The sequence below is a fragment of the Monopterus albus genome, unplaced genomic scaffold (genome assembly GCF_001952655.1).
Source record: "Monopterus albus unplaced genomic scaffold, M_albus_1.0 scaffold12.1, whole genome shotgun sequence".
In the NCBI taxonomy this organism is placed as follows: Eukaryota; Metazoa; Chordata; class Actinopteri; order Synbranchiformes; family Synbranchidae; genus Monopterus; species Monopterus albus.
In genome coordinates, this window is record NW_018127892.1 from 1,402,421 (window position 1) to 1,420,019 (window position 17,599).

The window sequence follows — 17,599 nt, forward strand, 5'->3', positions numbered from 1 at the left end:
GACTGAAGCGTGTCGAGCCAAGTAACACTCATCACGGGTTCTGCGTTTGTTTCCACTACTGTGCGCCTGCTTTGAAGGTGCAGTCCAAAAGCAAAATTTCAGCTCCCCTAAGGAGGTAGTACTAAAATCAAGTTCCAGGAGCACGAGGGGAGATGGGGTACATGCGCGCAGAGCAGTCAGTCACCTGTGATTGGTTAAATGTCCCCTTCACATGCAAGGTGTGCAGAGAGGGACTTATACTGGTTTAGTGTCAAGGAAAAAATTTCCTTAATTGTGTATCATATATGAACAACCATCAGTGGGTGAGAAATAAAGAGAACTGAGATGGATACATCTTTTGTGTAATTTATTTCTACAGAAAGGAGTAGTCTACAACAGCACTCAGAGAGGCATGTTACAGAGACTCAAAGAATAAGGAAGACAATTCAATATAAGGCAGAGGAAAACGTCACACAAAGGAGTGTACACTGAGAACAATCATGCATTTGTGTTCACAGAGTTTCTGGCTTCCAAGACACTGAGAGGTTCACAGTAGATACTTTCAAGGACTGTTGATGTTACAGTTGCTTGTGCAGCAAACAGAGTACCTCAGGCAATCAGTGTGTCAGCAGAAAACAGGGTTCACATGTCCAGTGTGTGAAGGTTTACCACAGTTAGTTACCACAGTTGTTAGCAGGCTATAGTTTAATGTATAAATGAACGATGTAAATGGATATACTGAAAATTGCCATTACATTTAGTCGAGCCAGTGTTTCTTTATATAGCATTTTAAAACAATAGTAGGTTGACCACAGCATTGTGCAGATAGAAATATATAAGAAGATATAAAATAAAATTAAAAATAAAGGATAAAGAAAGAGATGAAATGAGGACTTCGCTTGTTGGTTTATTAGTGGAAATGCAGCACATTGACATAAATGAGGTATTTATGGCATTTACACATCTTTTTACAATGTGCACTATACTTCATGGTCTGTGCCAGCAATTGAACGTGATATATTCATACATAACATAACAAACTTGCATAATATTTTCCTTATGGGCCAAAGGCAGACCACATAATTCCTGGAGAAAATGTGTTGCCCACATCACGTCTGTCTCTTTCTTTCCTTCAGATCGACTGGCCAGCTCCGCAAGATAAGAAGAGAGAGTGTGTTGCCAAGGGGAAAAACAACCAGGTAATGTGGATTTTAGTTGACAGAGTTACTTGCATTCCTCAAGTGGCAGTACTTTTTACACAAAACAGGGGATTCATTTGACTTTACTCAATTATATGTTGTCAGGTCAGTCTGAGGCTTCATACCAGAATTTTTCCATTAGTACATTCGCACAAACAGTGAAGTTCATCTTATAGACAGGGTTAGGACCGGTAGCTTTTAAGATGGTTCAATTCAAGAAGTGTTTTGTTTTGAGCAACAAGAAGTATATGGACGACTTGCTCAAATATGCAATAAAGAGTTTGATAATACTACATAGATACAATATAAATAATACATTATATACTTACTTTAAGTTAAATGTGTGTCTACCTCATTGTTTAGGAAACTACTGTACTACGTGCTTCAATAAGCAGCTGTCTAGCTTAGCTTAGCATAAAGACTAGAAACAGGGGAAAGCTGCCAGCCTGGTTCTGGTAACCAAGGTGCAAAAATGACAAGTTGTGTTTTATCAGGTGCTATTTCTTGGCGTGGAACGATAACTTTATGGGAAAAACAGTGCAGGACATGACTCATGTAAAACCTGTGATTTTTACACTTTGGCTTTTGTATGCATTAATCAAACAGCATGTAACATGTTATTCAGTGAGTTTTAGAGGTGCTGCTACACAGGCTGTTATTTCTGCCTAGTTTCAATCTTTATGCTAAGCCAAGCTAACAGGTTGTTGGCAGTAGCTTCATATTTAATGGACGGAGATGAGATTTATCAATATTTTCATCTAAATCTCAGCAAAATAGACCTTAAATATAAGTATTTGCTTCTTATACGCATGTACAAGTAATGTACATAACACAGTTGGAGAAACATTTTGAATCAAATTAAAAACAAACATTTTTGCGAGTATTTTATTCTGATGTTTAACAGAGACTAACTCTTTGTAACCTGCAGGGACTCCACTGGAATCTTATGATCCTCTAATTCTCACCATCATTTGTGGTACATGTGTAAACAGTGAATAGCCCCCAGCCCTGCATTTTAGTCTCGGCAAGAGTTTCTCACTGCTTAGGCTGCATAATATATTTGTAAGAAGTTGTGTTTAATATTTTATAAAGACACACAGAGCTAAAACTTCTCTTGTTGCACCAGAGTAACTTTTAATGTTGTTTTAATCAGAAGGGGAATTGGTTCACTGGAGTGCAATAGCAACAACATTGCTTTACCTAAAATTGACTCCAAATGAAGTTTATATAAAAAAAAAATCTCAAGAAATTAACAGAACTTTAAAAATACTTCAGCGCTTTCAAACAGACATTACTCAGATTCAAACATCATCTTGTAAGAATTGACAGTTTCCCTGTTTTTGGTGCAGTACTATAAATATTACACAACATTATGATCTGTGATCAGGATTAGAACATTTACATTAAAATACTATGAAAAGTGCATTAAATCCTGCACATCTACTTTAGTCTAAACATATCTGTGAATGCTTACATATGGTAACAGCAATTTACTTACTATGCAAGAATAACCATATGGTGTTTACACTGCCCATCATTAAATCTAGTGATGAGTCCTTTTATGTAATGTTGTAGTTGTGGGCCTGGAAGAGGCACATCTGCCAGATGGAATTTTGTCCTGATTATCCCCAGTGATTGCAGAAGCTGTAAACATGAATTTAAAAAAAATAATATTGCTTATATTGGAGCCATGAGATATGGATATTGATTTTCTTCGTTTCAATAGCAGCATCAAATGAATGCACTGAATTATTTATTCCTCTAGTATTCATCATGTTTGAGCATCTGTTTCCAGTTCCATTCAAAGTGCTTTACTGTTCATCACAGTGCAGACATTAAAGGACACTTCCCACAGAAAAACTTTATACTAAACTCTTATTTACAAACATGACCTTTGGAAACAATCTGTCGCTTTTTGTTCAGTTTAAATGTTACTTATGTAATGTGAGAACATCATTACGGCATCTTTTAATTGGTGTCCACAATAGGACACTGAAGATTTGTACAATAGTGTTAAGTTGATCGATATAAATCACAAAACAAATAAGAATACAGTATATATTTTGGAGGCTGCCAGTGTTCAGTGTGCTCAAGCTGAATTTATTCACCCAAAAATAAGAAATGGTTTGATTTCCTACCTGTTGATTTCACACATTTTAAATAATAGGATATTATCGCCAAACATTATTACAATGTTTCATATGGAAAAGGCAATGGGGGGATTTGAGGACCCAATGCAAGACACAGATAAGGCAGGTAGGCAGGTTTTTTTTTTACAGTTTATTCTAAACACAAATCCTTAAAGCAAATCCTTACAGAGCGCCCAGGTTGCCAAAGCCGAGCAGGGAGAAACTAAGGCAAAACGAATCCAAACATGGATCACAGACATGCAGTCAGTCCAGGTCGAGCAATAAATCCAAGGGGTCAGAGAAAAGTGGACTCCAGAAGCAAACAAGGTTCAAAATCCAGCAGAGTCAAACTACAGTAGAAACACAAAACACTAGAAAACACATAGGGCTAGAAAACTGAGGTAAACAGGTAACTGGCAGTATACACTACTATATACACAGTGAGAGGTAGTCAAACAATAGAAGACAGGTGTGTGTGTGCGTGTGTGTGTGTGTGCAAGTGCTGGGGAAGAGGGATGGGAGGCAAGGAGAGAGAGCTGGAGGGAAAATCTAGAGGCAACTAGAGGGTGGGTGGTGAATGACAGTCTCTAGAGAAGTCCAAAAGGAGCAGAGCTGGGGAAAGCATGGTACAGAAGCTGAAACAGGACTGGGATTGTGACAGTTATCTAGCTTTAAAGTTACTGAGGTCTTGCAGGTGAATGAGTATTGAGAAGTAACACTAAAGCTTAATCTAAATCTCAGATGATGTGTTGCCATACTGAATGGAATAATCTTCAGCGAAACCTTTACATAACATTCTTCTCTCCTTCACAGACTGAGTGCTTCAATTACATCCGTTTCCTGCAAAGCTACAACCACACACACCTCTACACATGTGGTACCTATGCTTTCCAGCCCAAATGCGCCTACGTGGTAAGTATGCATGTGTGTTTTCCCCTAAATAGTGAGTCAGGGGGAGCCAGTGCTGACAGGTGTCAACATGAGATGCCTGGCATACTACCTGACGTTAATAACACTGTATGACAAAATAAAAATAAATACGATGGAAAAGAGACTCTCACGCAGGGTTTGCCTATGTGACACTGATGCGATTAGACAACATGGCAAGGGTTGACACTGTTGTAACAAACAGACAGAGCTGTGTGATGTGTGTCATAATGCATAGTGACCATGAATCACCTGTGTTCTTCTGTCTGTGTATGTGAATCTGTGTGTGCCTGCAGAATGCAGACTATTTTACTCTCAACACTGCATCCCTGGAAGATGGGAAGGGCAAATGTCCATATGACCCTGCCAAGGGGCACACTGGCCTGATAGTCGGTAAGTAGAAGTATGCCTGTACAGTCTGTGTCCCCATGAGCACATACAATACTTTGATTTATATGCATGCATTATTTCATGTACTTTGAAAATCAGAAAATAATAACTTTTTCTAATATATAAGATTGTTTTTATAAACAGTTTTAATAATCATTAAAGCATCATTTTACCCCAAATCATTGGTCTTTAGTTAGAAATCTGTTAGGGGTATCCATTACTAACATGAAAAATACATTCAGCTCTTGTTGTTCCCTGTGTTTTTACGGCTCTAACAGAAGGATAAAATGTCCATCAAACATCCACAAATTGTTCCAGCAGCATTTCCCATCTGTTTTGTAGCCCTGCAATTGCACTGAGAGTCCAGAAGGGCAATTTAACTTCGCTTGCTGCGTTCACTTGTGTGGAGACAGCTTCACAGAACCAACAGACACCCACTGTCCTTTTTTTTTTCATTTTGTGTGTCCCTGTTGAACCACTGACCTTCTCTGCTTGTGTCTGTACAGCTGCAGTTGGGAAAAAAGTGAAATAAACTAAAACTTGCATTTTGTTGTTACAGATAAGGAGCTGTACTCTGCAACGCTCAACAACTTCCTGGGTACAGAGCCAGTCATCCTGAGGAACCTGGGCCAACAGCACTACAGCATGAAGAGTGAATACTTGCCTGCCTGGCTGAATGGTAAGTGAAATAAAGAACATGAGAAAGATAGGGAGAAAGAAGTGATAACCCTGCCAACTTAAGGAGAGAGACATCAGGGGGCAAAAGGGGGAAGGAACAGGTAAAGAAAACAAAAGAAAAGTTTATTTGTTATGATTTTGGGCAAAACATGTTTTGCCAGAAATTTCCACATTATAACATTAGTTGTTTCTTAAAGAAATGACTATTCTCTGAGTCGCTACTCAGGGTTTCTGTTCTAGCACAAGATGTTTACCATAACAAAGGCAGACTTTCAGCTTTTCTATACAAATCCATAGCAATTTAATGAATAAATAAATAATTCCTGTACAAGTAAATAGCAGCAGTTTCTTTATTTTAGCCACCCTACAGTTCAAAACTGCAAAATTGAGGTACATAATCTTTAAGCTAACTTATTTTAAATTGTGCAAAATAGTCCTAAATATGCACTTAGTGGACACATATATGATACAATGCTAACAGACTGAGGCTAAAATCTGTGCCTCATGCAAAAAGTCTGTACTCATCAGTTAATGAGAAGAATGTAGAAGACATGGAAATAACACACAGCAATTTCCCTGTATTGTAGATTAGCTCTAGTATTATAGTAGTTTTACAAATAAAAATGCAAAAAAAAAGTGATGTTATTTCATTTTTACATAACCTGTTTGGACAAGCAACGCAGAGGTTATTCTGGTCTCATTCTTTATTTTTTCATACTAAATGTAAGGAAAAAGGCTAACTTAGCAAGAGTAGCTGTCTTGAGCGAGGGGCAGCTAATGATGTTTTCCTCACAACTAACTGAGTGTACTAACTAGTTCTAGTGGTTGTTCTACTAGCTTATGCCTAGCTTTCTACTAGTAGTAAGCTAGTCGCTAGGCATGCTAACCTTTGTAGTTTACATTACAGATAATAATTACAATCTAATGCATACCTTATACTTCTGCTCTGACCTGTCAGTTTTAAACTTGTATCTTAAAATTTTATTCAGAAGAAAATTCAAATTTATGGAAAAAACATCTTCTATATTCATCCATACCTGTACACCGCTCAATTCAGGTTTAAGATTTTTTTATAAGATACTGCGACACTGACAAATTAAATATGTATTCAAATAAAAGAAATATCACACTAGCATGATAACAGCCGCTCTATTAAAAAAAATAAAAAGCCAGAAACATGCAAAAGAACAAGAGAGAAAGAAATGAGTGGCAGGAAATGAAGCGAAGGATCGTTATCTTGTGGGGGCGAGGAGATGGGGAAAGGAGTGAGTCACTTGGAGAGAAATGAAGGCGCGAGCAGAGGATGAAGTCATAGCAGGAGAAATGGGTGATGAAAGAACACACACAAATAACTGGCAATAAAAAGATGGAAGAGGTAAGAGGAATGGAGGGGGAGTCAGGAGACTCATACAGATGAGTCTGAGGTTTGGGTGTCTGATGTGTCCGTTTTTTTTTTTATTCTCGCTAATACAGAGATTTTATTAAAAACTAGACCTGCAATGAAGCTAGTCTCATCTTAATTTAAGCTTCTTCTGACCAGACTAAATGCATTTAATTAGCCTGGGTTTCACTGAAGAGCTGTAGTGTGTCATGATGACTTAAAATGCGGCTTGAGAGGCTTTTATACTGAAAAGGCTTTTATGTGCTCTTGTAATTTAGTTTTAAAAAACTGTTACATAAAAATGGTTTACTTTAAAGCCCCCAGCAGCCTCAGTCCAAAACAATTTGTATCTACCTCTTAAAAAACATGTCCTTCACACCGTAATGAGGCCTGGATATAGAAAGAGTCTAAGACAGGGAGGACAGGAGGTAGAGAGAAACAAAATGGACTGCTGTGTGACAGTCAGACAGTGTGCGAGAAATGACTGGAGGAGAGATGAGGGAATGATGATCGAAAATAGAAGAGGTGGCAGGGAATGAGATGGAGGTGTGGTATGATTCAGTCCAAATGCGCCTATAGGATAGTACTGTCTGTTCAGCTGCTCTGTATACTTTCTGATGGTACTCTGCTGTGTGTGTGCGTGTGTGTGTGTATGTGCAGAGCCAGACTTTGTGGGTTCAGCTCTGGTGAGGGAGAGCAGTGGCAGTAAAGAAGGGGACGACGACAAGATCTACTTCTTCTTCAGTGAGCGAGCGCTGGAGCTGGACTGTGATACGGAGCTCACTGTGGCCAGAGTGGCACGCGTCTGCAAGGTAACGCTTCAGACGATAATCAAAACTGAGCAGATTCAATTAAACTCTCCTGATTTCCACACTGTGTGTGGCATATCTGCAGATGTTTATTAATGAGAAAAGCTAGAGAAAAGCACAAACTGATTCAAACAGTAATTGAACTGTCACTGACAGAGGTGTAAGGCCAAAACACGTACTGACTGTAAAATCATGGTTTCATGCACTCTTGGATTGAAATTAGCTGTTTTCTGTTTTCTACAGCTGCTCTGGCAGCTGCGTCTGAGCACTTAGTAATGTGAGATAGTACTCGTTACCTAAAGACTTCAAAAGGAGATGCCCAAATAAGAGAGCAACTATATAAATATACCTGTAGGTGTAACTGTAAAGCTGATAGGGCTCACTGGGAATAACCTAATGTTACTTAGAAAGCAAAGTTAACAGGATAGCACTTTATTTTCGAGTCAGATCCAGTGACACTTGATTTATTTTTAACTAGGTTTTCACGCAAGAGATATCAACTATTGAGACTGAGAGCACATAGCTTTCTAGATGGGTAACACAGGACGTACTGTTTGCAAATAAACTTAGATGCATCATATGAGGGCTCAAAACATTAATAACTGTTCAATAAAACACATTTCCTTTGAAAATGATACTTTGAAATACACAGTTTATAGTAGTTCTGCAACAAAACACAAAGAAATGGCTGCACAGAGAAAGTAGCTGTACATGCCTTTACTTGACCCAGATCAGATGACAGAATTTTGGCTCAAAACCAGTTAAAGAACAAAGTGTTGTGTGAAGACAGTTACACTGACATAGATGCATCGATCTGCTTAATTAGTGGCCTCAGGATAACTGATTGAGTTTGACATGCCACAGTGATTATGGACATCAGGGGTACTTTTTATTGTGAGAGACCAAAGGCAGCACTTCTTTTTATTTTGCATGATTTCAGTGACATTGTAGTTGACACAACAAGGGCTTAGTGTCATGTTACAGCTACGTGCGCAACCATATCATCATACTAAACTTTATACTGAGCAAAACAGAGACAGATTGTTAACAGTCTGAGGACCTGTGTGTAATTAAGTATACAATATACACACTGTTTTATGGGAAGTGCCCTTTAATGTCTGCACTGTGATGAACAATAAAGCTCTTTGATTCAAATTACAAACAGATGCTTGCACATGACTATACCGGAGCATTGAATAATTCAGCACATCCTGCTGATACCGCTGTTGCTGCAGTAGCACAGTGTCTATATCTCACTGCCGTATTATGAGCATTTGCATTTTTTTAAATCCCTTTATACAGCCTCTGCAATCACTGAGGATAATAGGAAGGAAATGTCTCTGGCAGATGGGCTCAAAAAACAGAGGGACTAATCATTAATGTGCAGTATATGCAAGATTTATGGTATATTGCAATGTTATTATCATTACCCTGAATTTCAATAGTACCCTTGAACATCAGGGTCTAAATGCTCTTTAAGGACCTGTTCCACCATGACAGCAGTGGAAGAGATTTATTATTGTATAGATATGTACATGTATGTACAGAGATGATATTTAGCATCAGTGAGGTGAAGGAAACAACTAAGACCTGGAGCATATACAGCAGCAGTAAAGTATAAAAGTGAACCTCAACCAACCACACCCAGTTGTGACGTCGTAGTGTACTGACCAAACCCTAGAGTAGACTTTTACATCACTGCAGCACGGTGGTTAAATCACTACAGGACAAGAAAGAGCAGGATTTTCTGCTGCTGTACAGTTGTTCTCTAAAGATGCCAGATTATTGCGAAGGATGCGTTGGCTATATGCTTCAAAGAGCAGAGCAATGTGTTGTGTATGAGTGACATGCTCAAAGATTTCTGTCTGAACTGACCAGACTGAGGTTTGCTCCAGTAAAATTATCAGGTGGAAACTTGAAGAACCCTTCTGTGCTTTAATTAATATTGTGTATCTGATATGGGGGGGGGGGGTACTAAATGTACCTCATTAAAAAATTCTTCAAAATACATCAGTTCTTTTATTTCACTGAAAAATCCAGAATCTCTGAATATATAAATAATTTTGACTGCTGGTGAAAAGATTTCCTACTGAGTTGAGTGTGTTCATCTTAAAATGAGATTTAAGATTTCCCCGTTCATGGGATTGAATGTGAAAACAGACTTCTAATGTCAAATTCTGCACAATGAAACTTAACCATTTAAGTCAAATAACAGCAAGCTAAGTGTATTTTGATATCGTGATATGTATGAGAAGTGTGTTTTGATAATGACAGGACCTGATATGTCTTCACTCAGGGCGATCTGGGTGGTACCAGGACCCTGCAGAAAAAATGGACAACCTTCCAGAAAGCCCGGCTGGAGTGTTCCCTCCCAGAGCGTCACGTCTCCTTCAACAACCTTAGGGCCATCTTCACCCTGCCGGGGCAGGACTGGCGTGGGACCACTTTCTATGGCATCTTCCATGCCCAGTGGTGAGTTAGAGGCTGTCAGAGACATGTAAGAGACTGTGGATGTAACTCAATTTCAGTATCATGCTCAGTTAAATATGAGTTAATTACTACATGTGCCATCTGCTGTCAGAGAGAGACACTACATCTTATTGCCAACGTCAGATAAATTGTGGGTCACCGTGATATGGCAGCTCTAATTAGGCATTTTGTGTGATTAGGTATTTACTTCATAATTGGGCCTTTATTATAATAAGCCTTTAACTGACACTAGTGTGAGCTAATATGAGTGGATACAAGTGTTCTTGTGCTCACCTCTTGTATCTACATCTCCGTCACTCTTGTATCTTTTTGTGTTATTAGTGGTGTTTCAAATAATAGTGAACCCATTTGCTAAACAGAATCATACAGATTAACTTTGGCTCTCTGCCATAAAACATGAAGAGGATGCGTTTTCTTAAGAAGGTTCAAAGCTTTCTAAGACCTTTCCACAACAGATATTTAGGTAAGTCAGCCCTGTTGATTCACAGACTGAGCAGATCACCACTTGTTGCTTTTTGAGTATTAACTATTTTATTTGGTCCCAGGGGCAGGAATTCATCATACCACTGGTTATTTTTGGACTACAATAAATGACTTCTCTTGAGCATTTGTGGGACTGATCAGGGGAAACAAATTCTGTTGTCATTCACTGTTCTTGGCTGTTTTTAGCTTAAACAAATAATTGATAAATACTTAATGGATAAAATCACTTTTATATGAAATAACAATGGAGAAAACAAATTGTAAGGGTAAATCTGGTAGTTTATCTATAATCATATAACTAAAAGTGTGTTGACAGCACTATCATAATACACAGTTGTGGCATTGTTAGGAGGTTTTCTTTGGGAAGAGGTTGGAGACTTCCTCTATCTGTGCCCTTTGATGTGAGTCTTTTGTTTTCTTCAGTAAGATATGATATCACAAAGTGAACCAGCTTTGAACTTCAAGCTTTGTTTCTTCATTCAGTGCTCTAGCTACTTCTGAGAAACGACTAATCCTTTTTGTCTCTGTGACTCGCTGGGTATTCCTTAAAGCCCCCTGGCTTTGTTAGAGATAATATTAAGATAAATGGACATTATGTAAATGATGACTTGGAGTTCAAGCTGTAATCTGACTGAATAGGCTAGCTTTTTAACATGCTGAGACATCAGCACTGTCTTTTGGTTTTGATGTTCACCTTATAAAATCCGTTGCACCGCTGCACATCAACAGTACTGTTCCAGACTGTATAAGAACACTTTTTCCACTGAGCAAATCACATTATACGAATCAATGCACACAACCTCTTCTTAAATGTTAACAGCTTTTTAAAAAAAATGACATTTTACAGCAGCAGTACAGACTACATTTAAAACTGCATTTGGAGCTGTGACCTCACCTGCTCCAAAAAACATGTTTTGTGGTACAAAGCTTGATTTATTTGTAACTCTTTTTTTATATATTAATATGTCAGTGGCACAGTTTGACAGCTAAGTTAAAAAAAAAAGTTTTCATTCCAGTGAATGATCATGGAAATCAAATCTATTAATGAGATAAAGAGTACATGCATTATTTAATATGTATGGGTCATATGTTAGTATTCATTTTTAGCCCCACTTGGGGTCGTTCACCATTAAATGAAATGCATTTCCTAAGCAGCACAAAATGATTGATTTAACTGGTGTATGAAGCTAATTATGACACGTACATCAATTTGTACATCACTTTGCTTCACAGAAAGAGATGTCAGTGCGTCCAGTCACTGCAGTTCACTAAATGAAGAACAGCTTAGCTGTAGCGTTAATATTTGTTTGCTCCACTGTGATTACTGAACATGTTGTTTAAAAGCACGCGTGATCACCTTGACAATGTTACCTATTCCACACAGTTTAGTACATCACATCCTTGTCTGGCTTTAGTTGTGCTGCATTCAGAAAGTACTTACTATTGAAAGTCATATTTCCCACAAGGCTATGACAGGTAATTTGTCTCTCAGTTTTTACTGCTACACACCACTAATTTCCACCCTTGTCACCATGTTTCAGGGGGGATGTGGATGTGTCGGCAGTGTGCCAGTACCCGATTGGTGACGTGAAGAAGGTGTTCGAGGGATCCTATAAGGAGTACAGGGAGACATCCCAGAGGTGGGGACGCTACACCGGTGCTGTCCCTGTCCCACGGCCTGGATCGGTAAGAAACTGGGAATCCTGTATTGGCACATGTGAGGCAAATATTTCCAGACAACTTCAGGCAGCAAGAAAATGCATGATTACTGCTTCATAATAGACTTTTTGTGCACATGCCTTTTTATCTACAACTAAATCATCAAAGGAGAGATGATGGGAAGAGAAGGGATTGAATGATAATAAGAATGGGAGGGAGGGAAGTATGGGTGGCATAGGGTAGCCCAGCCAAAGCTGGCAAGACAGAAAAAGCTAAGAATGTAATGATCCAGGACGAAAAGGAAGCAGAGGAAGGAGTGTAATGGCTGGCGGAGGTGAGGGTGAAAGAAAGATGGAGTAGAAGAGAGGAGGGGAGGGAATGAGGGAGTGAGGGCAGTCATCTCCAAGCCAACTAACCATGCCAGCCTGCACCAGCTGCAGCTAAGAAGTTTCCTCCTCTTCTTCTTTCTCCTTCTTGGCCCTTCTCACTCTTCAATTCATCCTTGCTCCTTTTTCCTTCCCTGTCTCCCCATCTCTCTCTCTCTCTGTGCTGCAGTGTATAACTAACTCAGACAGGGAGAATGGCTACAACAGCTCTCTGCAGCTGCCTGACGCCACGCTCAACTTTGCCAAGAAGCACCCGCTGATGGAGGACAAAGCTCTGGCACGCCCCCTGCTGCTCACCAAGGGTGTGAACTTCACAAGGCTGGCGGTGGATAGGGTTAATGCCCTGGACCAGCGGGCGTACAACATGCTCTTCATTGGCACAGGTACAAATTACAAGACGGCTCCTATTGTTGGTGAAAAATGCTGGTGCTTTTTTTTTTTTTTTACTGATATAATCCCTCAATCAGCCAGTAAAATTCAAGCAATTGTACTACATCATTCTGACCGCACAGGGAACAAACCTCAAATTAAACTTTCAGCAGTAATATTTCATCAGCTTTCAGCTCTTACACTTCAAATCCTTAAATTTTTTTTGAAGTATAAATATATTGTAGCTGCACAGTCTTTCTTCATATTCTCCCACTCTGGATGAGTATGTGTTTGTGTCTCTGACTTGCACACAGCATTTGCCAAGAAGATGAGAACTTACAGGTTATGGCAGCAGACAGGGACAGGTACAGGCACAAAACAACGTACCATCTGGCCAGACGTCAGCTGGGTTTCAATTAAGGACTTGATTTGCATGCGGATCCATCTTCATGCATCGAAGGAAATGTCTACGTATGCATGGCTTAATTAATATTTCCAGGCAGTAGCCATCAGACCCATACACAGGTGTCGTGTTTTGGCATGTATCTGAAGTCAGCCAGCCCTACCTACAACCTTAATCCTGAGGAACACAGATCTGACAGTGGATTCCAGGGAATGGGAATTTGAATGCAGCTCATCTCATGAATGGAGAGAGACTCGGCTACTTATCATTCAGATCACCGCAGTGACTGTGACAACTGACAGTGTGACAACAGCGGACTCAGGGTTTCTCTGCTGGCAAGCAGGGAGGCCACCGCGGACACACACATGGATAACACACTCACAAATTGATATACACACACTCACACTCCCTGAGCCAAGTGCAGTCATCCCCGCTTGTCGTGCTTCACAGCACAAACTCAACAGGGCCCTTGGCAGACGTGCGCTCATAGTGCCAATTGGGCTGAGGGCTTGATTAGCTATTAGCTGCAGCATAGCGACAGCTGATGTGAAAAGAGAGGGAGTGCTTGTTGAGGCTGTTTTTCAGAGAAACCCGGCTAGAGGATTGAGGGATTAGCCGACACTGGCTCCTGACGATGTGAGAGACAAGTGTGATGATATGGCTGCTGTTTGTGTGCACATGTGTCTCCTTCTCTCAAGTTTCCTGTTGGCTAAAGGTTATTTTTTCATATTATCTGTGGCAATCTCTTAATTGGGAGTATCACATGAGAAAGCACATGCAAGCATGTAACACCATAGATAAGCACACACGTCAAGGTCACCCCACCAGCTGTGCCTGAAACACCTTTCATCACCAGGGATCTTAACTTGGTCACAATGCCCTACATGAAAGGAGTAAAGGACCTCCTCCAGCATCAGCTCCCCACCCACAGCTTAAGAGTCATCAAAATGTCTCTGATAATGTTGCCTTTACCCAAGGTCTTTTTAGGCTGGGAACAGCATCTCAGCTCTTTTAAATTCACCTTTAAATGGTTTCTTGCTGAGCTGGACTCAGTAATGCACCTGTAGGTTCACACGGTAGAGGTTGCCTTCTTTTTCATTTTCTGTTTTCATCAGTTGCAGAGCGGCGTGAAATTTTAGTGCAGCTAGCGTCAAGGTTTCACAAATTGAAGTTGATGAAAGTTGCAGACAACTTGATGACACTGTAGCTAACAGCATTTGTTGTCATGTATCTGACCAAGTTTCCTTCTTCTATGGAGAGCATTTCCTCATTGCGTTTAGCAGGGCTTTGTTTCAGCAGACATTTTGGCAGCATAACTGCAACTGTATTTTATAACACTTATGAAAGCAGTACATCAAATATTATTCATCTTAAAAGAGTCAGTGAGTTAGATCAGCTTGTGACTTAATATGTAAATGAACTGTTGTATTTGTATAGTATAATACCTCGCCACTAATATTTAATGAAAAGAATGAACTTCTCTGCAGTCACAGGTGTGTTTGTGAATGTATTATTATATCATTAATAGTTAAATACTGCGCAGGCACAAGTGTTTGTTTGCAGATTATCAATATTTAAATGACTTGTATGCAGTCACGGGTCTATGCGTAAAGTTACTGTAGAATACCATTATTAATCAAATGAACTAGTGTGCAGTCTGAGGTGTGTGTACAGATCATTTCTAATGTTATATCAGGGATATTTAAATGAGCTGTTTGGCTGTCAGACGTGTGTGTTTATTGGGTAGTTTATTTCAGGACTCAGCCAACTACTGAAATGCTGATCTGTTTTTATGCATACCATGAAAAATTGCCCTGAGGGGATGCAGAAATTTGTAGGGAATTTTTGATTGAAGAAAACAAAGGTGATGTGAGCCAAATCCTCTTCCTTCTTCCATGTGCTACAGCAGAGGGATGGCTGCAGAGAGTGGTGATCCTGGGCTCTGAGACCTACGTGATAGAGGAGATTCAGTTGTTTGAGACAGCCCAGCCGGTGGACAGCCTGACCATCTCTCACTCGAAGGTAAGGAAGCAAGGATACCACCAATTTTGCAGACTGAGATGCACATGGGGTCTATATAACACGTGAAAACGGGCTCTGGAGGAACCCTGTCAAGTCTGAGAAAAAAATCCTCTTGATGATGTCGAGGTCAGCTTGGACTAGGCTGTGAGACTACACACTTTAATGGAAAGTCTCCATTATAAATTGAGGGCAGGGAGTTTGAAAGATCTGGGTATTTGCCACACAGGCAGAGTCAAACAAAAAGATTCACCCAGTGTTTTTGGAGCTTTACCCAAACTAGTAAGAGAAAATCAAGATACAACATCTCGGCTTCTGTTTTATCAACTTTGTCCATTCTTATTTACACCTGTTTCTTTTACATCCCTTACTTTCTATACTAAGGGCAAGCATGTGCTTAAAAAGATCACATCGGACAGAAAAGGTACTTATAACTGTTCCTTACAGCCACATGAGGAGGTGGGGTGAAAAGCCAGCACAAATAATTGTGTAAAGCATGAAAAATGAGGGCTTGCAAGAGAAGTTCTTACCTTGGTCAATCACAGTCTAAAGTGAATGGCAAACTGTTGGTTCTAAAGTGCTTCTGTAGGAGCATACTGATGTCTTTTGTCACTCCAGTATCCCAGCTCACTTCCATTTTTTTTTTTTTTTTTGTGAAAAACAGGTTACCAGGCCAGATTTTATACAACAAACTGAGACTGAAGTAGACTGTAGAAGACTGATATTTCCTTCCTCTTCTTTACTTGATCATTTAAGTTTGAGTTTCCAGCTGCTCCCACTCACAACAGTGACAGACACATGTAGGCGTGTACTGTACGTATGTGTATTATTACCATAGGTTTTTAGATGTGTTGTTTTCTGTCTTTCTAACAGATGAGAAATTTTAATGGTCTCTCAAGGGGAAAAGTTATACAAAGTTCTTTTCTTGTCTTGTGAGCCTCCTGTCTGACTAGCACAACCAGCATGTTTCTCTCCTGCTTCTGATCATATTCCTCAAAAGCAGTTTAGTTTGGCTTGCTTTGCTGTTGCATCACTTGGTCATTGGTATTCAGTGGTAACAGTGGGACTTTGTGTTCTGTTGATATGTTAGTGCCCTTACAATCATGGATTCACTGACAACAGGCAGGCAGCACAATGCCAGTTGACTAGTGTCACTCAGCAGATGTTTTTTATCGACGCTGCCCTTTTTCATGGATGCCTCCTGAATTCAAAACCCCCTTCACAATAACAGTAATAACAGTCCTTCGCCACTGTGTAGAAGTGAACCTCTGGCTCTTTTGTTTTCTCAGTCTCCCAGCCCTTTCAGCTGAACCCGTGTGTTGACACCGGCCGTGTCCCAGTGGTTCTACAATGGCATGTCCACAGATCGATGCAATTTTGACGGGGCGTTGCCAGCCCTAAAGCCCATTGCTTATCTCATTAATGCTGGCTTACCATGAGCAGACCCTTTATAACTGCTTTTGCAAAAAGAATGTAACCCAGATTGGATTGGAAGAGGGTCGAGGTTGTGAATGTTATTGTAATTGAGGGTGATTATCCCATTATCTCCTCTAACCCCTAACTGAGCCACTCTCCCTCTCTCTCTCTCTCTCTTTGTTTATCTATCTTCTTGTTTTTTGTCTCTCTGGTTTTTGTCTCTGGGTGGATGGCTGCCTCTGTTCTTTGTCTTTCTTCTATTCTTCTCTCTCCGTTTCTCGCTTTAGAAGTACTTGTACATCGGCTCTCGTTCTGAGGTTCTCCAGCTGCCCTTGGCCAACTGCAGTCGCTATCAATCGCAGCCAGACTGTCTGCTCGCTCGAGACCCCTACTGTGCCTGGGACAGCGAGGGTCGGGCCTGCGTCCGCATCGACCTCCACCGCGGGTGAGCAGGGCACATATGTGCACTCATCCATTTATACTATATACTAGATATGCAACAGTATAGGTATTTTGGGGCTTGGTATTGATATTTCCAAGGAAGCTGTTAAATACAAATATTGGACAGCCCTTTGGAACACTTACTATATATTATGTGCCCTTCAAAAGTTGGATACATATAAACAGCTCCTTACAGCTGTATGAAGCCCGTTTCTTTGCAGGTTTTACAGACTTTTACCCTAAAGCTGTTGAGTAAAATTCTTCTCCTTCACAGACTATGATTTCTGAAGTCAGCCTTGTAGAGCAGTTGGGGACCATAAAAACATACTGACAAGCTGTGGCCAGGGTGGAATCTGATGAATGCCAGGCAAAGATTGATATTGTACTAAAAGAACATTTAAAGGCCACCTGTAGCTAAAATCAAGAACTTAGATATTTATA

At 40.0% G+C, this 17,599-nt stretch overlaps 1 protein-coding gene across 2 annotated transcripts in view; it reads left to right on the forward strand.

Annotated features, from left to right (window-relative positions):
* The window catches only part of sema4c (sema domain, immunoglobulin domain (Ig), transmembrane domain (TM) and short cytoplasmic domain, (semaphorin) 4C), a 94,163-nt gene that overhangs the window by 68,902 nt on the left and 7,662 nt on the right, over positions 1-17,599 (forward strand). For both annotated transcript variants that reach the window (XM_020590500.1, XM_020590501.1), the window contains 10 exons: positions 1,116-1,178; positions 4,121-4,219; positions 4,531-4,627; positions 5,184-5,303; positions 7,344-7,495; positions 9,789-9,964; positions 12,007-12,151; positions 12,680-12,893; positions 15,189-15,304; positions 17,005-17,162. In XM_020590500.1, coding sequence (XP_020446156.1) covers positions 1,116-1,178; positions 4,121-4,219; positions 4,531-4,627; positions 5,184-5,303; positions 7,344-7,495; positions 9,789-9,964; positions 12,007-12,151; positions 12,680-12,893; positions 15,189-15,304; positions 17,005-17,162 — 1,340 coding nt within the window. The remainder of the gene's footprint in view (positions 1-1,115; positions 1,179-4,120; positions 4,220-4,530; positions 4,628-5,183; positions 5,304-7,343; positions 7,496-9,788; positions 9,965-12,006; positions 12,152-12,679; positions 12,894-15,188; positions 15,305-17,004; positions 17,163-17,599) is intronic.